General features: G+C 39.6%; 3 protein-coding genes across 3 annotated transcripts; 2 read left to right on the top strand and 1 right to left on the bottom strand.

Moving 5' to 3' along the window:
• The first annotated feature begins 3,472 nt into the window (after positions 1-3,472).
• Positions 3,473-7,989, top strand: LOC131462345 (claudin-3-like). The gene is made up of 2 exons (XM_058633463.1): positions 3,473-4,099; positions 6,714-7,989. The coding sequence occupies exons 1-2, from the start codon at positions 3,609-3,611 to the stop codon at positions 7,375-7,377; spliced, it is 1,155 nt and encodes a 384-aa protein (XP_058489446.1). The 5' UTR covers positions 3,473-3,608; the 3' UTR covers positions 7,378-7,989.
• An 8,185-nt stretch (positions 7,990-16,174) lies between these two features.
• LOC131462680 (THAP domain-containing protein 5-like) lies at positions 16,175-23,375 on the bottom strand. The gene is made up of 6 exons (XM_058634103.1): positions 23,039-23,375; positions 21,910-22,119; positions 19,448-19,631; positions 17,709-18,499; positions 16,781-16,952; positions 16,175-16,553 (listed from the first exon to the last, which is right to left on the bottom strand). Exons 2-6 carry the CDS (start codon positions 21,969-21,971, stop codon positions 16,434-16,436), a joined length of 1,329 nt encoding a protein of 442 aa, XP_058490086.1. The 5' UTR covers positions 21,972-22,119; positions 23,039-23,375; the 3' UTR covers positions 16,175-16,433.
• Positions 23,376-24,999: 1,624 nt separating this feature from the next.
• On the top strand, positions 25,000-27,082 carry opa3 (outer mitochondrial membrane lipid metabolism regulator OPA3). Its single transcript, XM_058634185.1, has 2 exons — positions 25,000-25,181; positions 26,171-27,082. Exons 1-2 carry the CDS (start codon positions 25,040-25,042, stop codon positions 26,494-26,496), a joined length of 468 nt encoding a protein of 155 aa, XP_058490168.1. The 5' UTR covers positions 25,000-25,039; the 3' UTR covers positions 26,497-27,082.
• The last annotated feature ends 193 nt before the right edge of the window (positions 27,083-27,275 follow it).

The following is a 27,275-nucleotide window of genomic DNA, read 5'->3' on the forward strand; positions in this document are numbered from 1 at the left end:
AGAGAACTTAAATATTTAATGCAATTCAACACAGAAAATATTTTACACCTTACTTTGGACACCGTTTATCGTTTTACAGTCTTGAAAAAATAAACAGTGAAAGTGAGTTTCAAATTTAGTCAGCAATGTTTAACACCAGCACAAGTTTGCATCTGACTCCATCACACAAGCCGAAAACTCCACGTCTCCTCACAAACACCGTTAAAGCAGAAAATAATCCTCACCCTGGCAGGAATTTTTGAAAATGTGGCTTTTTTTTTTCTTTCTTTTTTTAAGTAGCATGTATTAAAGGTTAAAACTCAAAATTACCCACCCACATGTGGACTGAGTTTAAGAGCAGCACAGGTGATGAATGGCAATCAGAGTAATGAGTGGCAGGTGTGTGGGAAGGTTGGCAGGAGCAGGAAAGTGGGTCACGTTCAGCTCGGATACTTACACCTAACAGATAACACTCAGGTTAACGGACACATTTTTCAAATCTGATTCAGTGTCTTTCACCTGAGCATGACTGCCCAACAAAAGACAAAAACAAAAGGCAACAAGAGAAAACATCATATTTTAGAAACCACTCCATACTGAAACAGAATGCATGTAAAAATAAGACAAGATAAGATACTGTACAACTCAATAATGTTGACACTAACCCCATTACGTATTATGTATAGACAGTAAAAGCTGCATGGATTCTGATACGACTTCTCTGTTGGCCACATATGTATCAGGACCACACACTGAAGTGATACAGATCTGATTTGAAAATGATTTGAATTGATTATCAGATTCATGTGCCCACACAGGCTTGAAAAAAAGAATCAACTTACGTCATTACGTGATAGTTTATTGTTAGAACAATATGTGTTTCATCTTATAATCTGAGTTTATTGTTAGAGCAATATACATTTCATGTTAAACTAAACTTGGAGTGCCCTCATACTTACAGTAAAACCACTGAAATGAATTAAATTAAGGAAGGATTAAATATCTTCTAAGGACAAGTGTTTCCTTATGAAACCCTTACCAGAAGTGATAAAGGAAATCTGAACGCAAGCACATTAAATACCATAAAAAATGATGAAAATAGATCAGACTTGACATACGTACGTTTGAGAAAGGGATGTGGAATATATTGTTGTGAATATAGTGGCTACACCATTGTTATCAGTTCCTCCATCATGTACGTCTATATTTACACATATCACCTTTAAAGAGGAATTTCAACTCATTCCATGATGAGAACTCACAGTTTAAGACAGATGCTGAGAAGAGTTCTGAGTGTGATGTGGGCTGAGCCTACAGGAGGTCAGGTGGAGGTGTATGCAGACTGCAGGGTATTTCTCTGATACTCCCTGGTGCACTGTGACCTTCAGAACAAGGACACTGATAAGAGCCCTCACCCCTCACCACACCCCTGTGCACACTTACAGACAATTCCTTCAGCTTCCACGACATTGACAAACTTTGCTTCATTGTACAAGTGGAATCAACACCAGAGACGTTCTCACTTTTGAGAGAAATACACGTTCATATCCTGCGTACCTTCCACATGCAGATACTGCATATTTAGACAGGGCTTGTTTGCACTGCAGCTATCGCATGTGGTCTCAGTTATTAACCTCCCACGGTAACCAGTGAGACAGATTAATCATCCGCGCGCACACACTACTGAGGCAGCTGTACAACTGTTCTTTAGCACCACATACTTTAGCTGGACGCACCCAAACATTATTACATAATATTTCATCTTCCTGTGGTCTCAAGTCAAGTCAAGTAGTTTTATTTGTCAAATGTACTATATGTACGACATACAGCACAGATGAAATTTCAGTCCACTCAGAGCCACGGTGCAAAACAGGCAGTTACATAAATAAACATAAACATAAATAAACAATCAACAATCAACAGACATGAAATAAACAATCAACAAGACGAGAATCTTCTAACAAGAGAAGATTAGTGAGGTAGTGCAGTTTAGTGCAAATAGTAGTGCAGTTTGGTGTCTAAATAAAGTTATTGTTAAGTGCATAAAGCAACAGAGCCTGGAGCCTGTACCCACAAAAAAATAATAAACACTTGAAAATGCATCAATATGTCAACCCTGTTTTGTGACATAACTTTCACTCAGGATTTTTTTATACATTTGGAATTGCCCTGGTGATCCATGGTTTGAGTGTGTGTACCTTTTATTATGTGGACTCGACATGCTTGACCATAACAGTAGCACTGCCCATTAATGCATCACGGTTACAAGCATAGAATTGAATTTTTGAGTGTTTTGAACAACCGAGATAATTAGTAATCATGTACATGATAATGATTAATTGCCAGAGGGAACAAAAATAGACAACAAGACAGCAATTCCCACAATCCCATGCTGTTTCCTGGTGAGATCAAACTATATCTTGTGTTATTGTTTTAATGTTGAGGGACCCCTATCAGCAGAAATGACATACTGTGTATTTAAAACGACTTCTACATCCAGTAGTCCTGATGAGTCACCAAGTTGTAATCAGGGGAATTGAGACTCTTTCACACCCACTCTTCACTCTGAACCTCTGTCCTTGCACTAAAGAAGTTTGAAGAATGGACGGAAACTCACACAAATCATGGGATACAAGTTAAACAAAGATGTCATTCACTTTAGTTGAAATATTTGCAAGCAAATAATATACCTGAGGTGAAGAGAGGACCAAAACTTGTAGTAACACAACTCAGCTGGAGTTAATGCTCACATCCTGTTTGTTTTGATAAATAGAATATTTGCTTCATATTTCTGTTAAGTACTGCTCGTTGTCAGACATCTGCTTTCATCAAGGCGCGTTTGCTACAGCCAGCGACACCACAACCAGCAAAGGTTTTAGGTCTTATCTTTATCTGTTGAAAGACGGCGGTTACAGTAAATGGAAACATGCAGGTTTTATCAGTTTCACTTGAATACAGAGGCTCCTACAAGACAGATACAAATACACAGTGGAGATAATCCAAGTACTCCCACTGATTTCCAGAGAACATCTCCCACCGTCAGCCTCTCCATCATGCCCATCCTGTCCTCTTCCTCAGCTTCAGTAAGCATTGTTCACATTGATTAAAGAAAAATGGGTTTCACAACCTTTGTACACAACCATGAAATGAGTGGATGACAAGATTATGCTCCAAGTCCTGAACTTTTCACTCATCTGTCAGATAGAAGTACAATGAGAAAGCTGCAGCAGTTGATATGGTGTCTTCCACTTTCAATCATTCATCCACACGTCTTTACCGTGTCTGTCATTCTTTAACTACTACAGACCTGAGATACAGGGCCTCTGTTTACTCTCCCCTCACCCAAACAGATGAGAGTGCTACCGGGGCCGAGGAAGTTGAATGATTAAGCTGAGGCCGTGTACATGCCAAGGCTGTTTCTTTTTTTTCTTTTTTTTTGGGCCGTTAAAACTAGGAGGGACAGAAGACAGTTTGAACTCTTCCCTGGCCAATAACGATGTAACTCCACCTTCTGTGCTGGAAAAATGCCCTGTTTATATGTGCGACCAGCTCTCCAGGGAACACTCACTCCATCAGCTTCTGTTGTCTGAGATAGAGAGGAACTTTATCAGCTTAAACATTGTTCAAACATGCCGTCGTTGGGACTGGAGATACTTGGCGTGACTCTGGCCGTCCTGGGATGGATGTCGGCCATCATATCCTGCGCCTTGCCCATGTGGAGAGTGTCAGCGTTCATTGGCGTGAACATAGTTACAGCGCAGATCACCTGGGAAGGCATCTGGATGAACTGTGTGGTGCAGAGCACTGGACAGATGCAGTGTAAAATCCATGACTCCATGTTGGCTCTAACCGCTGACCTTCAGGCTGCCCGTGCCCTCACCATCATCTCCATCGTGTTGGGAATCTTGGGAGTCCTGGTGGCCATTATGGGGGCAAAGTGCACCAACTGTGTGGATGAGGAGACAGCCAAGGCTCGAGTGATGATAGCAGCCGGGGTGGCCTTCATTTTGGCTTCTCTGACCCATCTGATCCCAGTGTCATGGTCGGCCCACACGATCATCATGGAGTTCTACAATCCGATCATACCTGAGGCACAGAAGAGGGAGATTGGGGCTGCTCTGTACCTTGGCTGGGCTGCAGCCGCATTTCTGCTCCTGGGAGGCGGCATCCTCTGCTCCAGTTGCCCCCCGCAACCTGAGAAGAAGTACGGGCCTCCATCAAGGATGATGTACTCGCAAACCAGGTCCATCGCCCCAAGTGGCTACAACAGGAGAGACTATGTGTGAACATGCACCTGCTCATTTCTCACACTTCATGGACAAAAGTGAAAACTGGAAAGTCATTTTTTACTCACTGATTCATCTGTCTTCATGAAATGTATGAAAGCTCACATCACCATGTTTTCCCTTTTCTACAGAACCTCCTTTTTTATTTGTGTGTTTGCAACTTTGTCACTGTTGGTGGATCTGAGGCGACCAAACATATGGTAATAAATGTGCTGCTGCCTTTATATTTTATACTTTATAAACTGAATTGCATACTTTGTCGCGTGATTATAGAAAAGGAATCTCTTTTATATATTGTTTTGAGTTATATTTACTGTTTAATGAAGAATCCTCAGGATTGACTGAGAAATCTGAGGTCGAGAAGACACATGATGCATTTTTCTGTGAAATAAACATGCTGTAAATCACTTTCTCTCAAATGTTTGACATTGATTTTGACATCTACATCTACACAGACACCTGATATTTCAAAGATTAAGGACAATATTTCAATGTGTAACTTGTTCTTTGTGCTCTGGATTTTGCTGGGACCTCATGAGTAACCTGACCTCTCACAGTCATACCCAAGGAGTCATCCATTTGTCTATAATCTTCATTTGGAAAAAATGACATCCATTGGGGAAAATGGAACAACTTATCAAAGGAGAAGAAAGAAAAACATCCAGTAAGATGTTTATGGTACAGAGAAAAGTGCACCCTGCATGCCCAGCCATTAGTGACAAGTGGGGGTTTATTCACCTGCGTGTCTCCCATATGTCTGTTGGGGTCTCTGATAACAAGAACCACTGCTTTGTCAGCTTCCACACACACAACTATCTGGACTGGCCCCTCCAAACAATGGAACCATTTCATGTCAGAGGGGGAGTCTGCATGGTGGGGGTGGGTTAGAGTCAAGAGGATGGGGAGGGGGTGGCATTTCTCAGCCCCAGCCTCTGAAGAATTTCAAGGGCAGTCTGCAGACAGAGAGACTCATCAGAGCTGTCCAAACTTAATCCCACTGTCAGTTGAAGACCTTGTAACTTCAGGTGGAGTTTGTATTCCTGCAAAGTCAAAGAAAGTTTGAAAGAAAGTATGACCTCATGAACTATTCCACAGTCCAACTGGAAAGTGATTTTTTTTTTATCGTCCGTTTTCACTGGTATTTTGGCTTGGGTAAAGGTTTTTTGCCACACAGCAGAGATAAGACGGTTGGGAGGCTTTTACAGAGAAATCAGACAAGTCAGACATTCTTCTTTTATAAGTCACTGAAAAAATTAAAACGGCAGAAAAAAACCTGGACTCATTATGTGGTGATCTACAAGTTACTTATGGCTGAAACAAGTTGTGATTGATTGATTTACAGCTGCGTGATAAACCATCGGGTGTGAGAAAGGGGGATTTCATCAATTCACCTGATGGATTTTCAGAAAACGTCTTTCATTAGCATGATAAAGACGGTGGTTTATTTGATAACAAAGATAAGTTCCTTTTGTACCAGAGAGGATGTAGTTAATCTTTGTTTGCATACTGAGCTTCCATTTTTTAAATGCATGTTTTTTCTTACAGGGCTCCTAAAAAAACAAGGTGGTAGAAGTACGGCCTACGGGCTTAATAAGTACAGATAAAAGGTTTTTATTCAGAGGCTACGAAAACCAAACTATTTTTAATTTCCAAATGATTATACACTTATTAGTAATATAATGTTGGCAGATACACAGGGATCAATCAACAAAAATTGAACGCGCTATTTAAAATAATTTTTTAACACACTTGAGCAGCACCTCTTCTACGGAATCTGCCATGTTGTACCGTCATGTATTCACATTGTTGCAATATGCAATATGCTTTGCCCCTTTTTGGTGCCACAAAACCCTTAACACTTATCCTTTAGATTGAGATAAAGTCAAGACTGAAGTTAAATGAAATGGTCAAATCATATTTCAGTTGCTTTTTTGTGTGTCAGTTGATATAAACGTAACGGTGTACAGTAAACATGTGAATAATATCAAATTGATTTTGTGTTATCAGCCAATATGGTATTGTGAGGAAACTGTCATTTTACACACTTGTGTCAATAATCTACCATTTTACTTAGTGATAAGTATACAAATAAAGAAAAAAGCTCTCTTGTTTGGTTATAATAACACATGTAAAACTTGTGTGCCCTTTCAGCTGTGAAGAGCCTCTTTGTGGCCAGGCCCACTGGAAAGCTGGCCATGTAAGCTGATAGCAGAGACTGTTCAGGTCCTTCCTCCCTTTCTGGTGATGTCAGCTCATCCAAGGACTCCTCCCCTCCCACCTGATCTGCCTTATAAAGGATACTGGTGAAGGAGCTGCAGCAGATGATCACACTCTCACAGATGCAGAGCCTGAAATTAACTTAACTGCCATTTGAGTCTGTGGGTCTGACTCTTCCCTTGTCTGTGGTTCCTCACAAGTGTGACACACTTTCAGCACCAGCAGAAGAAGAGGAAGACGAGTCAGCATGTCTGTCGGTCTGGAGTTGATAGGCATCTCTCTGGGTATTTTGGGATGGATTATTGCGATTGTGGCGTGCGCCCTCCCCATGTGGAGGGTGACGGCCTTCATCGGCAGCAACATCGTGACGGCACAGATCATCTGGGAAGGCCTGTGGATGACCTGCGTTGTCCAGAGCACGGGACAGATGCAGTGTAAGGTCTACGACTCCATGCTGGCTCTCTCCCAAGACCTCCAGGCCGCCCGCGCCCTCACCGTCATCTCCATCCTGTTGGCCATTCTGGCCGTGCTCATTGCCATTGCTGGGGCCAAGTGCACTAACTGCATTGAAGACGAGGCCTCCAAGTCCAAGGTGATGATCATCTCTGGTGTCTTCTTCATCGTATCCGGAGTGATGCAGCTCATCCCAGTGTCGTGGTCTGCCAACACCATCATCAGGGACTTCTACAACCCTTTACTCACCGATGCTCAGCGCAGGGAGCTGGGGGCGGCGCTGTACATCGGCTGGGCGGCTGCTGCCCTCCTCATCCTTGGTGGTGGACTCCTCTGCTGCTCCTGTCCGCCACGCGAGACCAGATATAACCCCTCGAGAATGGCTTACTCTGCCCCGCGGTCTGCAGGTGGCCCCGCGTTGGAAAGGAAAGACTATGTTTAAATGGAGAAAATGGAAGAATAAAGATTGTCCAAACTAACCCGAGGGTGCGTTGAGGAACAAAGAGACTCCACATTGAAGGATGCGTTTGAATTTGCCTGTAATATTGAGTGTCATTAAATTAGGCCCTTTGTTTTTTTTAGTGACTGAGACAGTATGCACAGGATATGTGACATTTGAGTGGATTTTTTTTTTTAATATCAATATAAAGAAAATGTTTTTTAACATTTAACACATTAAATATTATCATAACTGTACAATCACAATTCTTTTTTTTAATGTTTACAGCTCAGCTTTTATAACAACCATCATTACTGCTTCATAATAAAGCACTTGTGTTAAATGATCATGAAAAGCATCTTTTAAACTGTTTGTAAATACTGTATGAATATCATGAAGAACCCGTAACAGTCGTGACTTTTGGTGGGAGGAGTGGAGATGGCTGAGGACGTGGCAGAGGACTCTGAATCATTTACAGTGTCCACTGAAGCAAAACAAAAGCCCCCGGGTCTACCTAAAACAATTATTGTCTTTGTGTTTTATGTTCCACTGCTGTACGTGTAACTCACAAGTTTTTTTGTTTTGTTTTTTAATAAACATGACTTTTTTTTTAGATACTGCTTGTATTATCTTCTCTTTTTATGTCTATAAGATGGTCCACTCTGGCTTTTTGCGACAGCATGAGTCAGTGAACTTCAGGTAACAGTAAATGACGGTGCCAGGTGCCTTTGTAAAAGGAACCCTGACATTCAATCTGGAGAGCTACGTTACCACCACCTGGCAATTTATCCACACACGCTCAAAACAGTTAGCCACAGGATTAGTTGACGGGCGGAGGTGAGAAGTGTGAGCAGGTAGGAGTGGAAGTCGAAGTCGACAGGTTACATGATTTGTTTCGTCTCCAAACCGTTTAGACTGATTATCACTCTTGGTACTTGGCTGTGCTTTCGTTCCTAAACCTTTGCCGCATATTTATACCGTTACATATCTGTGGGAGCCACCGTGTATCACTGTGCTGCTCTTCTGCTGTCGGCCAATCAACCCAGAGTAAATTAGAAGTGCCTAGCAACATCATGTTCCAAGGAAACAACCCATAAACCATGAGGCAAGGCACGGCCGTTTTATTTGAACTTTGATAACGTGTTTGTTTTTATGCTTGTAAACCGTTTTTCATGAAAAATGAAGATACTGTACATTGTTTATTATGTTCTATCACACGTGAAGGCAGACTCAATGCAACAATAACTAAAAACATTAACTAAAACTTTTAATTTGTTTTTAATTAAATTTGGAGCAGAGTATATGAGGTAAAAAAGATTAATAAACAAAACTTTAAACTGGTTAGGCCATGAGTTAAAAAAAGTAAAACATAAAATAGAATACATTTTCATGGGTTTTATTGTTGATATGATTATAAAGAAGTCTCATTGAGATTTAAATATCATTTACAGCAGGTATGATGATGAAGGTGTGACCTCAGATTTTGTTGAATAGTTTGAGTTGAAAGCACAAAAGAACAGAAAGGTTGCAGAGGACGTTTTGTTTCTAAGACCATCTGGGAGTTGCTCTGTTCTCACACTCTCTTTAACTCTTTAACTTTCCAACAGCTCATTCAAAAACACTGGTCATCTGTTCATTGGTTTTCAAGGCAAACACACAGTCACACCCCATGACGACGACTGCTTCAAAAATCATGAATATCTCATGGTAAATATGTTAATGCCATATCACGTTACACTCCAGGTTTTGTCACTCACTCCCATATCAGTGTCGCTGTTTGACATCTGGTCCTGATCACAGTAATTACACATTAGTGCTCATTTTAAATTCTATTGAGAATAATAGATTTTTTTTTAATTATTACTATTACTGTTGTTATTATAGATATTCCATTTTGTTTTGTGGTCAGGCATGAACAGAGAAAACAATATATAGTCTATTGTGTAAATAATATATATCTAACTCATGAGTTATGATTATTGATACGCTGACACCAAAAAAAATCAACATTTTAACTAAAAAAAACCACATTTCACTGCCAGTTTGAATTCACTCAAGACAGTGATGAAAACTATTGTATGCTTCAGTGAGACAGATGGCTTTATGTATTGTTATTCAGCTGTTTTTATGTATTATCACAGAATCATAATTTATCTTTATCAAGATTTATCCCACAGAACAGCACAATTACAAAATAATAAATAATTTTGTATCCCCATCACTGAGGAATAGAAATCACTTTCCTGTGTTTGGTTAAGGAATGAAGAAAGTAGTAATTGTGGAGTGAATATATTACCATCCTTCAAGAAAAATCACATACTGGTGGTCAAGAGTGAAAGCCCATGTGTCACTTTTCTATCCCCATTATTACACTGTGCAAACATGTACTTGCTCCATGTTTTAATTTCTCTACTGTTGCTTTGTTGTTTGTTTTTGCTTGTCTAAGTTTTCCTGAAATTCAAAAGCTGACAATCATTGACCAACAAGATCATGCAGCAAACAGTGACCAGGTTAACTAAAGGATCCCATGGAAACTGGACCTCATCAAATACCTAAGGCTGGGTGACTGAGTCAGGAAAGACATTCTGAGAGTTTCTGCGGTCATGCTCCACTAGCTCTGGCCAAACTGTGGTCACGTGACTGATACTGGGGAATGTGAAGGGCAGGGAGGTTGCCTGGCACCTGAAGTCAGAAAAGAGAAAGCAGACACCCCCCACCCCCTACTCCCACCTGAGAATAACAGACTCACTGTGTGTACTCAGTGGGAACGGAAACCCACTGAGGTTCCTCACCTGAGATTGAAAAAAGCTTCACATATTTGCTTATTTTTCGTCACATCGTGTCCATAACAGTTTTGAGTGTTGACCTAATGTTAAAAACACAAACACACTTGCACAGCAGTGTAAGGTTTGTTGGCTGTGAATCCGTCAGTCAGGGTTTGTAACGGCCATTAAACCCATGACGGCTGTTAGAGTTTGAAATCTGGTCAAAGCTGTGAGTGTTGACACAGAAACAGGACAATATAACAGGCTGACAGTAAAGACTGGTGAGACACAGCGGTCCCATTGTGGTGTTGACTTTACTTCACGATTGTCCTAAAAGCTGTAGTTAGCAATTTTATTGTGTGGTTAATATTATTTACATACATCTTAAGAGCTAGAGCACAGGTGTTGGAGAGGCCCAGGTAAGGACTGTATGTGATGCCAGGTGAGTGATATCGGTAAGAACACCAATGAAGCAGTTCTTCCTTTAACGTCACTTTACTTCCAGTTGGGTTACGGTTAGAGCAACTTGCAACTCGCAACTCGGCATGTGTGTAAACAAGTATGGTCTTGACATCACACAGCATAACACAACATATTATTAAACATGTCAGCTAACCAACAATATAACACAACAGCAAATAGCAATAGTCATAATATTTATAGGAATTTATATTCTTACTGAGTCTGTATAGACAATATTCACTAAATGTATTTACGCATCTACCTGCAATGTTCAATACTTCTCTAGCTTTCATTCACTATATATAATGTCCATAACTTTTTCTGTACATAATGTACATACACTATAGTCCTTTTTTTCTGTTTTTACCTTTCTTTAATCCCTTGTTTGTTTTGTGTTGTCTAATTTTGCTGTCTGCACACATCTGTCTAAAATATTTTTGTTGCTGTAATAAGTGAATTTCCCCTTTGAGGGATAAATAAAGATTATCTTATCTTAAATGACATGTTAGCCAGCTAGCGCGCTAACCGCTAGCACGAACTTGGTAATCGCTAACACTCATGGTAGCAACTTAATACAACACTTTAACAACCAGGCAGTAATAAACATGGTGTCTGGTCACTTACTGTATTGTCAATGACGCATAGTTCACACACAACAGGCTGCGGGAACTCCAGTGAACAGCAACCTGACTCACTAAACTGACCACTGAACTGAACAATTTGGTGAGTCTGCTCTCAGCAAAATGAGGAGCCTTTTCTACAACAGGTGTTTAACCTGGTTCACACCAGACACACGGCGTGTGTGTGTAAAGGCCTTGTTTAGACTAAATCGGATTTATAAGTGTATCCGATCAGAATCTGATTTTAATGATCAACTGTGCAGATTATATATTGCAAATGATCAGATCCGATCTGCGTGTGTTCATATTGACACTGTCTAATCTTCCACATGGATTTCTATAGTTACAGGCCACGCCCTGGAAAAATAAGTAGTCTAAACAAAATGGACACAGAAGTCTGTGCCTCTCCCACATGGTTATGTCAGTGGAGCTTTTATTGTTTTTTTAAACTATTGTCTTCAACCGTGTCGATCGTTCCACACACCTCTAATTAACTTCTGGATGTATGGCACTGTTTTTGTTGTTCGAGACGCGCTGCGAGAAACGAAGAATAAATTGCACACGAGTGATATATAACACTGAGCATTTTTAAGTGGTTATACGTTAACCTTGGCCCCTTTGCAGTTGGTAAATGTCATATACCTACATATCACGCAGACTACACCACTGCGAAAATATAGCCATTGTTCAGCCATCTTGAAGGTTTGATCTCTACGGAGCCCTGGACATGACATAACAAATAAAATCATTGTGCCCATGAAATAAGTATAACGTGTGCACGTTATACTTATTTCATGGCCACGAAGTAGGTATAATGTGCGCACAAAATACTTATTAATAATATTATCATTCCTGGACACCTGGGTGTCTTGATGTTATTGTCCTACCTGCGCCAGTAAAGAAACCTGCTTCTCGGTAATAATGGTTCCTTGCAATGACAGGCTTTTCAGAATGTCTTTGTAGGTCATTCCCAGCCTAAAATAAAACTCTTTTACACTATCTTTGTCCATCATGTAGCTTTAGCCACTCTACTGCCTCTACCTTTAGAGGAGGCGCTCGATGGTAGTATTAATTAGTATAATGTGCGCACGTTATACTTATTTTATGGCCACGAAATAGAATTTTGTGCGCACATTATCCTTATTTCGTGGCCACGAAATAGTATTTTGTGCCCACATTATAGCTATTTCATGGGCACAATTTAATTTATTTTTTTACCAATGTCTGGGGCTCCGTAGATCTCAAATGGAATGTGTGAATGTGTGAAAGTTCAATAAACAAATGGGATTTGGGTTTATGTTGGAGTTTTGAAAAATGTGCATTTTGATTATTGTCGTTGAGTTTGTAAAACTCAAAGTTGTGAACCTAGTGTGAAAGTGATTGAAGTGATAAAAAACTCTAAGCTGTGGGCAATAGTTGATTTCAGGTCAGGTTGTCCTGGCAAGACCTCTCTCTTTCTCTGTTACCTCTTTAGGACCTTTTCTGGCATAAACACTGACCTTGTCAGGACCAGTAGTCATAAACAACAAAACCTGGGCCCCATGAGGCAGAAACTGGTTTCTGAGGAACTAGTTATGGTTAGGGCTAATATTTGAATTGTGATTAAGTTAAGGTGCGGGTTAACAGGTTGAGGTTAGGGATGACACTTTGTTTAGTCTGTCCAAATGAAGTCATTGCAGTTTCCCAAGTAGAGTAGCTGAGCAAACGTGTGTGTGTGTGTTTTCGGACATTGGTGAGGCAGATTTATGTTCTAATGTACCTGCTGATAAATCTAGATCCCTCCCTTTACATTCCTGCAGTGTCTGTTTGGCAGAACAGAGACAAAAAACACTGCTGTGCCAAATGGACTGGCAGAGCAGTGTTTTTTTTTGAGAAAATTCAAATTCAGAAATTCAAGATAAAGTAATTATACTTTCTTTCTTTTTTAAGAGTACAATGAATTGTTGTTGTTCATTACCCCAGAATGAGCCTTTCATGTTTATATCAGGAGCCAGGTCAGCTCTAAAGAAGCAGCCAGTTTAAACCAATGTGTTTTGAGTTTTGATAATAACTGAATGCAAACACATGCTGAGGTGAGGAATATTCAGCTGCAACATACAACTTCACCAATGTTGCTAAATTATGCACACTGCACCTTTAATGCCAACATCTAATCAGCTAATCATGTGGCATCAACTAATTGTAAAGTTATAAAAGTTTAAAGTGAGCATGAGAATGGTGAAGAAAGGCGAGTGAAGGGGTTTTGAATGTGGTGCCAGAAGGGCTGGTTTGAATATGATTTCAGAAACTGCTGATACAGTGGGATTTTCACACAGAACTGCCTCCAGAGTTTACAGAATAGGGTCTGAAAAAGGGAAACTTTCCAGTTTCTCTGGGAGAAAATGGCATTTGATGTCTTCAGAGGAAAATGGCCAAAATTGTTCAAAATGGCAAAAAAGGCAATAGTAACTCAAACAACCAAGTTATGCAGAAAACTATGTCTAAATAAGAGAAAAAGATGTTGAAGGACACAATTCCTAAAGACACATACATCTTAAAGAAGAGGCCCGGTGAGTGTAGCAGAGGTTAACAAAGGCCGTTATCACTCTGACTTAAAGTGACACAATGAAAGAGTTCAATCTCCAAGATTATTTTGAAGGTGTGTCACTTTACAACAGGATGAATGTCACCTCTGTCAAATCCTGAGCAGGTCTACATTTCTACTGATTTCACATCGACGCCACAAAAGGAACTACAACATTCTTCTTTACGGCATACGGAATTAGAAGTCCTGCCTCAGAGTTCACTCATATCGTTGGCTGGTCAACAAATATATACCACATATATAATACAACAGTAAATAATACTGTCTACCAACTTTAGGGGGATACGGAGAGCAAATCCTACTTCTGTTAAAAGCTTTGGTGTCCATTTTGACAGTGCTTTCAAATTCAACAAACAAAAAAAGCCTTTCTCCCTCGCAAGGTTTTAGAGACACTAATCCATGCTTTTATAACACCTCAGCTGGATTATTGTAATTCCCTGTATGTTGGTTTAGACCAGTTATCTGTCCAATGATTCCATTTAAACAGCAAAGAGACACTATCTTACTTCTTAGAACTCCTTCTTCTTCACACCCCATCCCAAGCTCTGAGGTCTAATAACAGGCTGCTTTTAGATGTACCAAAATCCAGACTAAAAACCTGGGGTGAGCGGGCCTTTTCTGTTGCAGTGTTACCCCATGGAAATTAAATCTGCCTTGTGCTTAGCGGTGTGAGTGTGACTAATATTAGTCAACTTTTATTTGTGTGTGTGAGTGATGAAATCTCTGGGAGTGCTGTTTTGAATTCCGTTGTATTGTTTCAATGCAATGACAATCAAGACATTCTGTTCTATTCTATTGTATTCTGTGAAAACATAGATCAGGGTGCAGGATTTCAGCCGTTTGTGCAGAAGCAGATTTCAAACTTGTGTCAGAAATCCGTTATTGAGGAAAAATTTGGGGAATTTGTAACCGTTATCTGAACAAGATAGAAATGTTTGCAGAGATTTGTTTCGTAAGAGAAAAACAGATGTTGCAAGATGCCATTTTTTCCCCACTGATGGGAACATCTACGTGAAAAACAAAATATTTTTGTTTTTGAGGCAAAAAGTCTGACATAGCACTGATATATATATATATATATATATATATATATATATATATATATATATATATATATATATACATATACTGAGCAAAGACTTGCAGTCCAGTTGACATATTGATGTATAGTTGAGTTAAAACTTCAACTTTTCAGATTTCTAATACCTGGAAATTATGACTTTTAGCAGAGGAGTGGACTTAAATGTGCCCAAGTTTGGTTTGATTTAAAGAATGCATCCACACCACTCAATGCTTGAGCCCTCAAAACATTCTGCTGCCCCCGTGTGGTCATACTAAAACCTGCAGGACAAATCTGGAGTTGTTGACATTATGACATTTGACATTTAGGTGTGCTATATCACATGAAAAAAATTCAGTGCATTTCACTTTTGGACATGTGATTTTGGTCTTGATAATGTTTGTTACAATATTTGTTATTATTTTGTAATGTGTGTTATGTATAATTACACACAATGTATTTTTTCCTGTGGAAATTCAGTTCAGTTGTATGTGTGTTTCCCTATTGTCTGTTTTTGTGGGTGCCCCTGTGTTTCTCCCATGTTGCCTTTTGCCTTTCTACTGTGATACACAAGGGAAAAGAGGTACATGACATCATCACTTTTCATCACTTGTGTTTTTATTCTATTTAGTCACTTGAAATGTGCTTGCAATTTCTGTGTGACCCCACCAGTTACATTTGTATTTAGGCTCCAAAGTGCTAAACAGGCTTTAATGTTGCAGGTGAGTCGTGGATGTCTTCACTCAGAGTATATCAGAATATGAGATATGGAAAGTTCATTTTTTTTTTTAATCGCAATCTCTGTTCCAGTTCATCCCAAATGTGCTCGATGGGGTTAAGGTCAGGGCTCTGTGCAGGTCAGTCAAGTTCTTCCACAACAAACTCATCAAACCATGTCTTTATAGTACTTGCTTTGTTCATGTTGGAACAGAAAAGGGCCTTCCTCAAACTGTTGCCACAAAGTTGGAAGCTTAGCATTGTCCAAAAAATTGTCTTGGTATGCTGAAGCTTTAAGATTTCATTCCTTCATTGGAGATAAGGGGCCAAGAGACCAAAGCCTGAAAAACAACCCCATACTATCATCCCTCCTCCACCAAACATGGAAATAAGCTTTTCAACTTTCACCTGTCACACCTGCAACTATTCACTTTACTTTCACAAAAGAGGGTGTGACGACTGTGTCATTTCATTCCTCCGGCTTTCAGAGAGACAAAATCAGTGGTGGTTAAACCGAACTGTCACATGGTATGATCTTTGGCTCCTCGCTGTGCATTCACAGAAGCTACAGAAATGACACAGCAGAGGCAGGTATCACAAAAAACTTTAATACATCAAACAAAAGGAAGGATTGACTTAAGGTCATGGGAAGAGGGTGAAGCCCTTAATATAAACACATTCATCATCGTCACATATTACACTCAGCAGACCCGCCACCACCACACTGTCTCTCTCTTTACCCACAGATCGGGGGGAAATATTGCATCACTACATAGGAACATTCACCATGTCTCATTATTTTTGGCACACTAGACACACACACACACAGATGTTCACTGTACACTGGTGCCTCACAGGTTTTCCTCTACGTCAGTGAGTAGAGTGTAGAGGTAAGCAGCGCTGTCCTCTTCGCAAAGGATGGCCACGGTCTCAACGGCATCTGCCACTGATGTACTGGTCTGTATGCAAGCCTAGGTAAAAAAACAAAAAAAAACAAAATAATAAATGATTTCACATTTTGAAAGACAAACTGAAATGACTGCTCAATTTAATATTCACTGGTCACTGTGATCTTGACCACTAACCTTCAACCACCAACATCTACACAAGATTACAGCTACGTCAACCTCCAACAGAAAGGAGGGTTAAGGTCTACAGAAAGGTCGTTTATTTGAAAATAATCCATGGTTCGTTGTACCTTCTCGAGCAGCTGTACTCGCTCCTCGATGTGCAGGTTACTTTGCCTCAGCTGGCCGACCGTGTTTTCCAGACCGAGAATCTTTTTCAGGTGTCGGTGGCGACGCTGCTTCTTCTGCAGCTCCACCTCGACGGAGACCAGCTGCTCCTGACTCGGCGTGTTCTTATGGTAGCTGTACATGTAAAATGAAATGTTGAGAAGTGTGTTAAAGCTGCAATACAGTGATTCAGATTTGGCTAGATTCAGATTCGGATTGTATGACGCACTGACACATACTCTGACTGAGTGTTGATGACAAAAACTAATTTTAGCCACTTAAGATCATGGTTGCCACTTTGTCATGCCATTTTCCAGCCTAAAAAACCACTTACTTCCCCACACCAAAGCCCATAGAGAAAATCAGAAATTTTATTATTTATTACCATACAAAGAAGTTGTTGTTCCACTACTGCCTCCATTAGTCAGTTCAAATATGTCATTTTGTGACTTCAGCATTTGGAATCCTTAGTTTAGATTTACCTAACTGACACCAATTTACAAAACAAGGCAGCAGTAGACCAGCAGCTCCCAGGTCAGGTCCCAAACAGTGATTTTCTCTTTGGTGTGAAAGTGCTGGTGGTTACGTTTCCAAAAAATATTAGTCTAATATTAAGATTAAGCCGACACAGACTTCATTCGACAAGCATTTTGTTAACAGGGTGCTTAGACAGGTCTAGAAAGACTTAACGATGTGTTCCAAAACCTTGAAAAGTCTGGAATTTTGCGTGAAAGCATAATGTTTAGCTCATAGTAAAATTTTTGATTCTGCACAAAAAGCATTTTAAAATATGTAATATATGAAGAAAAGCAAATAAAAACTTGATTTGATATGATTTCACTAGTTCAAAAGAATGTTCCCTGAATAAAAACACCGGTTCCTGGTTCTCACCAATGCTCCTCCAGCTGGTGATCCTGATGATCCATGCTATCGTCCTCTGGTTCGCCAGCACTTCCCTCTCCATGGTCTGTGTCGAACGTCTCCATGGTGACGACCTGGTACAAGGGTGGAGGTGGCGGCGTGTGTTTGGACACGAGCGGCAGCGTAGACGGAATGGGCCTGGAGCTCAGAGCTGACGTCAGCACTGTTTCCGGGTGGGAGGTAAAGCGGGGCGCGGTCTCAAAGGGGAAAACTGGTATGGTCTCAAAGTAGACGGTGACTTGGGTTTTGTGGCCTTCTTGCGCGTCAAATAACTCCTCAGTGGAGAAGGTCACGTCTTCAACTGTGAGCGAGGCCACGGTCTCATGTGTACAGCGAAGGGTGGAGTCTTTCATGAGCAGCCCACGGCCCCATATTAAAGTGACAGCATTGATTCCACTCATAGGCTCGCCTTGCCCTTGACCAGCAGGGCCTTCAGACATCACGACCACCTCTGTGTTCTCTCCACTGTAACTCGTACCGTCTACTGTCTGGAATACAGTTAAAGGAATATTCCCCCTTGTTTCAAACCCATCTGCTGATGCCAGCGTGTTCAGGTCTGTGTGAAGATAGGAGTCGCTCAACTCCACTAGACCGGCGTCACATGGGTCGATGGTGATCTCGTACAGTTGGACCGCGTGCGACGTGCTCTCCCTCTCGACAGCGTCGACAGCCCCCGTCCTGTCACCCGACACCGTCAGGCTTTGATTGCCGTCAGCTCTCAGCCTCTTTGACTCCTCGTGCTGTTCTGTCGCTTTCCGTTTCTAGACAGAAGCAAAAGTGATTATTTCACACCAGCTTTAAACACACAGCTCATATTCAAAGCTTCAGTGTGTGATGTTTAGTCTGTATCTCATGATGTCTAAAGTTACAGACTGCAATCAAGTGAACACAATAAATGCAAAGACAACAGGATTGTGGTGTCGCAACAGCAACTGTGTGAAGATGAGACATTTGCAGTGACAGATGAGCCACTCCTGATGTAGATTTCAAGGTCTCATCCTAAGGTAATCAAAACATAACAATTCTTAGTTTTAGATGATTATAAACAAACTGAAGCATATTAATCATCATTATATTCAATTACTGCCAATAAATGCCCTTTAAATGTAGACATTTACACTTTAAAAATGAAAAGAAAAAGTTGAAATGAGAGACAGAAATGTGTCGCAAAATCATATAAAATCGTCAAAATGTCTTAACAAAATGTCCCCTGAAAAAGTTTGTGTGTTTGCACAGAAATCTCTGGGTAATTCATTGAACAAACGTGGTACAGAAATGTGTTTCAGGGTTCCCACACCTTGGTTGACATCAAATTCAAGGACTTTCCAGGACCAATTCCCTCAGTTTCAAGTACAGAATGTGCCGACACAGCTTAAAATGTGACGGCAACTTGGAAGAATCGTTTAAACCAGGGCGACCACTTTTATTGATTTGATCTGAACAAGTGATTGTCCTTGGGATCTTGGTCAAAGTCAGTCTTTGTAATTTTCTTTAGTGAGACAGAGATCTTGGAATTTTCATTTCCCCGGCATCACGTCGTCATCTGCTCTCACTTGCGTAACGTTAGTCGCTCTAAATATCAATATTTTTTTCAAATTCACAAATTTCAAGGACCCGTGGGAACCCTGGTGTGTAAATGATAATGGGACATAGCAGCTTACAGCTTTGCTATGACAAAATATTTTATTAAGATGTACTGGAATTTTCACCTCTGCCTTTTGGAAGACTGTGGGAACAGCGTCGTTGTCAAGGTAACGGACCCCCCATCGCTCCTTGAAACACGAAGGAGCAAAATGTTCCTGGCAGATGTGCTGATGTGGAGAGGGGGTCCAGTTCTCACGTCCCATGTTCCTCAGCCACTGCTGCAGCCGCGCCGGGTCATGTAGAGGGAACCTGAAACATAATGTGAGACGCGCTCAGGATCTTCCTTTAGAGCCACAGTTCTCAAACTGCGGTACGTGTACCACCAGTGGTACGAGAGCTTGGTACTTGGTGGTACCTACAAATCAGAAATACTGTTTGCTGTTCTAAGTCATCTAATTTGGAATAGGGCTGAACAATTAATTGAAATATAATCGAAATCGCAATACGGCCCACTGCAATTTTCAAGGAGGCACAATATTTCTTAAAGCCAATATGTGCGTCAAATTAACATTTTAGGTGAAATATTGTCCTGACCTAGACACATCATATTCTACAGACTGAAGAAAACAAATATCACACAGTAATCATTTTTAACCCTTAGAACACAGAGCATTCCGGATGCTTTTTTCTATTGCTATGTTATAACATACAGTATGTACAGAGACTATAATTATGTGCAATATAGAGTGTCTTGTATTCTTTTTTCAGCACAACCTAGGCAATCTGATGCCTAGGTAGCAACAGAGTGTGATATGATTCCACCGTTGTATAAAGACGTGCACGCACAGAACTGTTTTGTGAGGACATTTTCAGGTGATGCCTCATTAAAAGCAAACAAAGCCACAGTGTTGGTAGCAGCCGCAGAGACTATCGCTTTTATAAAGTACCTTAAAGGGAAAGTATCTTATCAGAAAATGACTTTTTATAATATTACTTAAGCAAAAGTCTTAAATTATATGACATTTACTGTACTTAAGTATCAAAAGTCATTTGCTGATATAAAATGTACTTAAGTTTTAGAAGTAAAAGTATTAAAAAAAGAGAGGAGTTAGGATTGAGCCATGGCGGCTCAGTGGTAGGGTGAGTTGTCTTTCAACTGGATTAAATTCCTGGCTCTGCTCGTCTGTATGTTGAAGGGTGTGGATGAATGGGTATGAAAGATGTGTAAAGTAGCTCATCAAGACTAGAAAAGCTCTATATAAATACAGACCATAATACCAACTCTTCTTCTTCTGATTTTTTTTTTTTTTTTTTTGCTTCATATAACAAAGAAATCATTCAAACTGAATCATTTTTGGTTTGTGGACAAAACAAGACATTTGAGAACATCATCATTTCCAAGTCTAGTAAAACACAGATCAATGTTATTCACTATTTTATGGACTAAATTTACAGTTATTTCAAGCCGTGGGCTTTAGAATTCTTCCAGTCTCGCGCTGAGCAACAGGTTGTTGTGATAAGATCAGTAGCCATTGATAATAATCGCAATAAATGTTAGATGTCAGATAATTAAGGATTATGTATAAAAGAAGAAAAAGAAAAGAAAAACATTTTACACATACATAGCAAGAAATCAAAAACAATTATTTGTGTTATGTCTTAAAAACAAGTTTTTAATAATATATTAATCAGCTTTTCTGATTAAGTTTGTGGACATTTGAGGATGTCGTCATTAGAAAAACCAATAATCAACAGCATAATGAATCATTACGAACTACTCTTTGTTGTTGAACCAAACGATTAATGTGTTTATTTTCTTGATTAATTGAAGAGATGTTTGGTCAATAAAATGTTGATGGTGTTTCCCAAAACCTCAAAATCACGATGTTCTTAAAATGTCTGCTTTTATCCACAAAACACAATTATTCAAACGTCATGTTTTCTTTATAATGTGGAGCAAAGAAAGACACATTTAAGATCTGTTTTAATTCTTTAAAAAAACAGCTTGAGCGTGGTTAAATTTAGGGCTGATTATTTTAATAATCGATTACTTGGTCCAAACCTGGAAAGGATAATAAAAATTAATGTAGTAATTTATTAATGAAGTAAGTGGTTTTAGCCATAGTTGAATTATTAAAAAAGTAAACACAGAGACAAATTGACATATTATTAAAGCAGTTTGTGATTAATTTAGTAATTGATTAATCATTGCAGCCCTATATCGAAGTACTGAGCAGACATATTCTGGTCCCTGAGTTTCTGTTTGTCAGGAAAAGAAACAACAAACATTTTGACTCAGCTTCAGAATTACTTTGGCTACATTTAAAAAAAAACAACACACACAACAAACAAAAAAAAAACAAATAAATGTGCTGTTACGTCTTTCGTTGTGTGTTTCCAGTAAAAGTGTTTTATGACTCTGTGATTTAATCACAATACAAGAAGATACCACGTGACCGCACTGCGCTGTGTCACTCACTTGTTCACGTTGAGGAAAGAACACGGTGACTTCTGTGTCACTTCATCTCGCGTTAAAAACAAACAACGAGGCAAGTTTTGTCTCTGAATAAACCGACACCTCACTTACTTGTAGAGTCCAGTCGCGTCGCTGTCATTGTCACAGTGGAACACGCAGCAGTAGATCGGCATCTCTGTCTGTCTGCACCGAGTCCGTGTCCACTTTGACTTCGCAAGGGGAAACTTGTGTCTCTGCCGCCGCCGCCGCTGCTGTGTTGTCAACCTGCTGCGCCTGGATGACGTCACCGATCAGCTGTTCTCACCCGTGACGTGATGTAAACTGCGACCAAGAAAAAGGCGGACTTTTCAAAGGACAATGTTAAAAAAAACACACAACAAAGACACATTTAAGTCAACAAAAATGGACAAATGTATACACATACATTATACATATATATATTTGGTTTACAGTTTTAGAATAAATGTTTAGAACAAATGTTTTTGCTCAGGTGTGTTTATATAGTTGGTCAAAATTTCATCAGACTGCCTAGGTTGTGCTGAAAAAAAAAGAATATAAGACACTCTATATTGCACATTATTATAGCCTCTGTCTGTACGTTTTAATATAGTAATGGAAAATCGCATCCCAAATGAGTTCTAAGAAATTTAGCTTCTTGTTTGCGTTTAAGAATGTGAAATTTGGCGAGAAGTTTTTTCTGTGATCTCCTTTACCTTGCCTGTGCAGTAACTGTGTGTGTGTATATTTAGTACTTTTAATTAATTCAAAGTACATTTGTCAAGAATACATTAGAGTGGTAGTAGTAGAGGGGAATAGTCATGATTTGAACATCAACTTCCATTGCCCTGTGTGTGTGAGTTTAAGCAGCCATTTGTCGAGAGAGATACTGTATGTGAACTCATCTCAGGGCTCATTTAAGAGTGAAAAGAAGTGGTGTCCATTCAGGGGCTGCAAGTTCAAAGCAAAGGTGTATTCCACATTCAATTCACACAAATGCAAGGGTCACCAAAAATTATTGATTGCAAAATTGGTGCAAAATGTTGCAAATGTTTCTCAGGATGGTGACATTGAACATGAACCAGAAGACTTTTCAGATATAAGTGAAGCTGCTGCAGTAGCAGGCTGTGGCATTGATGGTTTAGCAGGGTTTCACACAAAGTCAGAGTAATAATTTTAGTAGCACTTGATTTGGATAACCTTGAGTTGATTAATATGGTGTGACTCAAAATGTACCATTTACCTTCTTTGCTGCACTTGACAAGTTTACTCCTCAGCTGCTAAAAGACGAAGACTGGAACTTTTGGTCAGAAGATGCAAGAAGTTTTTTAAAGGCATATACGGAGCAGGTAAATGTATTTTTTATTAATTAAAATGATAGTTAATATGAGTGGTGGATCTCAACACCTGCCTCCTGAAACAATTATCCAGTTAATCGATTATTAATCGATAAATTAATCGTCAACTATTTTGATAATCGATCAATCGTAATAAAGCTTTTTCCATTATTAAAACAAGTTTCCTTAAACGTGAATATTTTCTTCATTTCTTTGCGCCATATAACAGAAATGATTCAAACTGAATCATTTTGGTTTGTGGACAAAACAAGACATTCGAAAACATCATCATTTCCATGTTTGACACAATTCTACAACTTTATAACTGAATAAAACCCCTTTCTGTATGTCTCCTATGATTTCTGATTCTATTCTAAGACACATCAAAGGCACAAAAGACACAATATAACCTCAGAGAGGCAGAATGACCTCTGAGGTCATAAGTGTCTTGTCTTTTCAGATTTCAGATTTTCAAAATGTGATTTGGTATTTTGAAATGTGAAGCGCAGCGTTGCACGTCTTTAGTGTGCAGCCTGTCCGAACTTAAATGAAGAACAAGAACTCTGAGGTGCGATGAAGAAGGATGAGACTGAGGAGAGGAGAGTCAGTAAAGTCAGCTTCATTCATTTAGCCCAACATCACAAACACAGTTTGTCTCGTGACACCCTCTGTCCTTAGACCTCACACTGAATGAGGAAAAACTCCACCAAACCCTTGTACACAAGGGGGGGAAAAAAATGAGAGAAACTTCAGGAAGAGCCACAGAGGAGGGATCCCTCACCCAGGATGGACAGACTTGCAGTAGGTGTCACATGTACAGACACAGGTTCAGCAAAAAAATGTGTGGAAACATGTAAATAAATCACAGAAATGCAGACCCTATAATAGAAGAGAGGCAGATAGTTACCATAACAGTAAAACTAACTAGATTTAATATTAATATTAATGAAGATTGTGTGAACACAAGGCTGTGGGTGGATCACACAGAAGATACAAAAACACAGGTGCATCTGGTGCAGTTTTTGCCAGATTGTGGTCTCAACTTGAGAGGATGAGGAGAACTGTGACCCTCAAACTAAAACAAATTGGCCATAGGTGTGAGTGTGAGAGTGTTTGTCTCTATGTAGCCCTCTGATGTACTAGTGACCTGTCCAGGGCGTACCCTGCCTTTTGCCCCATGTCAGCTCCCACAACCCTCATATGGAAGATAAAGCCATAGAAGATAAAGGAATGAATGAGAAGAACTGTTATTAAAAGTTTTGAACTGTGTTGAAGAACTGATAATTGTGGAAAAATAGAGTTACTGTATATTGAAAGGAGGGAAATCTATATGTATGGATTCTTTTTTTAATATTACATTTGATATACTTGAATTTGATGAATTTAATAAAACATATACTATTAATTGTTTATTGTGTATCATTCAGACTTTATGGAAGTCAACTGGATGTCTTTTCCAAACATATAAATATAGTTTTATTTTCCTCATAGGAGTAAATCAAAATCTTACAGGGTGACGGGTGTTTATATGCGAAATCCTTCTTCTTATAGTCTGCACTTAAGTGTCTCTTGAAAAGACGGATAATGCCAATGTTGAAGAATTATATACATTTATGGTGGCATATTAGCTGTATTTGTTTCCCATTTTTCCATATCTGTTCCATCAGGGTTTAATTGTCAATTTCTATTTTATTTATTTATTTTTTGTTTGTGTAGCTCCCTTTGTTGAATATATTGTGATTTCTTTCATATTACAGGCAATAATGACGTGTTTTTCTGTTTTAACAGACTTGAACTGAGGACAGACTTTTCCTCCTGTGGAGGGCAGCATTGCATCTCTCGGTGTACAAATTGCCGGAAAAAGTTATTAGAAGAAGAGAACCGAGTGGAGTAGCGTTTCCGCCAGGATGGTTGTCGGTGCTTTCCCCATCGCCAAGCTCCTCTATCTCGGAGTGAAGCAGATGGGCAAGCCTTTGGCGAACCGAATAAAAGCAGGAGCCGTGAGAAGCGAATTCTTCAAAACCTATATATGTCTGCCGCCGGCACAGTGTGAGTAACCGAGCTAAAAGGCTACCATTGACCGCTAATTCTATGTCATACGCCCGGACGTTGGCTGGATCAGGAAGGGCTGCAACAGCTAATCAGATTGTGTCTTGCCAACCCGCTTATCCAATGGCGTTCCTGGGATTATCTCGTCGACCAATAACAGCAAGGACAGTTTGAAGAGGGCGGGTCTTCCCTGTCATTGAGCAGGTTGTTTTATTAAGGCATTTCTCTTTATCAGAGCAGGACATCGAGGACAACCTGGGTGTTTTACCTCTGGTCATAAACCTCTGGTAATATCAGGTGGACAGAATTAGACTCGGCACTGACCTGTGTTATTCATACATACAGTGGTAGTTAAAAATCGAGCTGAACAGCTCATCGTTTTCAAATCAGAATTACAATTTGATTTCCGATTCTTAAATGTAACGTATTACTATTTCCTCGTTTCTTATCCCTGTGACAGTAAAGTGAATATATTTATATTATTATTATATTATTATATTATATTATCACCAAATATCCAACATACATTGTGTATCAGAGTGCTTACCAAATACTGTGTGGGATCCACAACAAATATATACCTTTTATATAATATGCATAAAATGTAATGAAATGTCAAACAAGACAAAGTCTTAGACAGTTTGGATTTTGGAAAAGCAGCGGAACAGTTAAGTTTAATGAAACTCTTACCTGTGTTTTTCCATATATTGCATATTTCTTTCACTTATTTTATTTTTTTTATTTTATTTCAAAGTCAATGCAAGAGGTAAGTATGCAGTCTATATTTAAAGTCTACATATTGTATTTCTGCTTAATTCATAACAGCAGGTTGTTCATTGTTTGATTTAGTTTATAATAATTTGATTGATTTTGTCTACTCTTTCGACAATTTGGGAATATTAACGGCCACATTGTGAGTCACCCTGCTATTTCCACCCCCATTTTCACCCAATTTCCATTTGTGTATTGCATGCTTGTTGTCCCTCCAGTTTACCATTGGATTGAGATGAGAACAAAGATGCGGATCATGGGCTTTCGAGGTTCCACTATCAAGCCACTGAATGAGGACGCGGCCGCAGAACTGGGCGCGGAGTTGCTGGGAGAGGCGATCATCTTCCTCATTGGTGGTGGATGCATGGTGCTGGAGTACAGCAGGCAGGCTGCCAACTCTCGCCGCAAAGAGGACGAGTTGACTGAGACCATCATCAGCCTACAGACTCAGCTAGCAGAGCTACAACTCACCACAGAGACACTAGATGCTCGGCTCAGAGAGCACAACAGGCTGCTACTGGCCATTCCTGCTCCATCTAAATGATTACATTAGCTCTGGGCTATAAAGAATTGCACTGTATATTGGCCTGTGTGAAGGAATAAGAGAACGCCTACAGCACAGCTGTATGTACAGCATAAGGACAATTCTGTGTTGCACACTGTCCCCAAAACCCCAAAAGGTGGGTGGAAGAGGTGGACATGAGCATATCAGTGAGCTGTGGATTTGAGTGGTAACATTAGCTCATATTTCGAGCATTGTTTGTAAAAGGAGATTGCTATGATATTCATAGAGAATTTCTGTGATTCATCTTGCATGTTCACTACGACAAAAAGATTAAAAGTGTGAGGCAACAATGAGAATACAAAGTTAATATATTTATAACAGCCCCAGCATATTTTTATTTCACTGATCTTTGTGGACCTTAAATAACAAATACAAATGTCCATGCTTCATTGGCTTGATTCGAATCGGAACAGTGAGACATCATCATTTGACCGCATCTGCCCCTACACTTTCATGGACGTGTCATGTTGTAATTATGCTCAATCCCTTTGGTGGTTCATGTAAAGTGGATGTAATAACAGCTGTACAAAAAGGTGTAAAAATAAAATGATATGTCTGTTAATTATGTCAGTGAATTTATGTGTATCCTTTCAACGCTGTCTTATTGGTGCAGTTCCTGACAGAAAAGGTGGAACTTTGGTTTGGATTTCATACCAGTTCCCGTGGTTGGACTGAGATGACAGAAGGACAGACAGATAGATGTTCCTTAACGAAAGGGGTAGGGACATATACAGTATGTTCTCAGTCGTATTTATAAA

The sequence above is a fragment of the Solea solea genome, chromosome 7, assembly GCF_958295425.1.
Source record: "Solea solea chromosome 7, fSolSol10.1, whole genome shotgun sequence".
Classification (NCBI taxonomy): Eukaryota; Metazoa; Chordata; class Actinopteri; order Pleuronectiformes; family Soleidae; genus Solea; species Solea solea.

Excerpts from the sequence above, each read along its gene's own strand:
- LOC131462345 (XM_058633463.1), top strand. The coding sequence starts at position 3,609 with ATGCCGTCGTTGGGACTGGAGATACTTGGCGTGACTCTGGCCGTCCTG. Across the intron at positions 4,100-6,713 it reads AGGGAGATTGGGGCTGCTCT|AGGAAGACGAGTCAGCATGT; the intron begins GTACCTTGGCTG and ends CAGCAGAAGAAG.
- LOC131462680 (XM_058634103.1), bottom strand. The coding sequence starts at position 21,971 with ATGCCGATCTACTGCTGCGTGTTCCACTGTGACAATGACAGCGACGCG. Across the intron at positions 19,632-21,909 it reads GACGCGACTGGACTCTACAA|GTTCCCTCTACATGACCCGG; the intron begins GTAAGTGAGGTG and ends ATTATGTTTCAG. Across the intron at positions 16,554-16,780 it reads GAGTACAGCTGCTCGAGAAG|GCTTGCATACAGACCAGTAC; the intron begins GTACAACGAACC and ends TTTTTTACCTAG.
- opa3 (XM_058634185.1), top strand. The coding sequence starts at position 25,040 with ATGGTTGTCGGTGCTTTCCCCATCGCCAAGCTCCTCTATCTCGGAGTG. Across the intron at positions 25,182-26,170 it reads ATGTCTGCCGCCGGCACAGT|TTTACCATTGGATTGAGATG; the intron begins GTGAGTAACCGA and ends TTGTCCCTCCAG.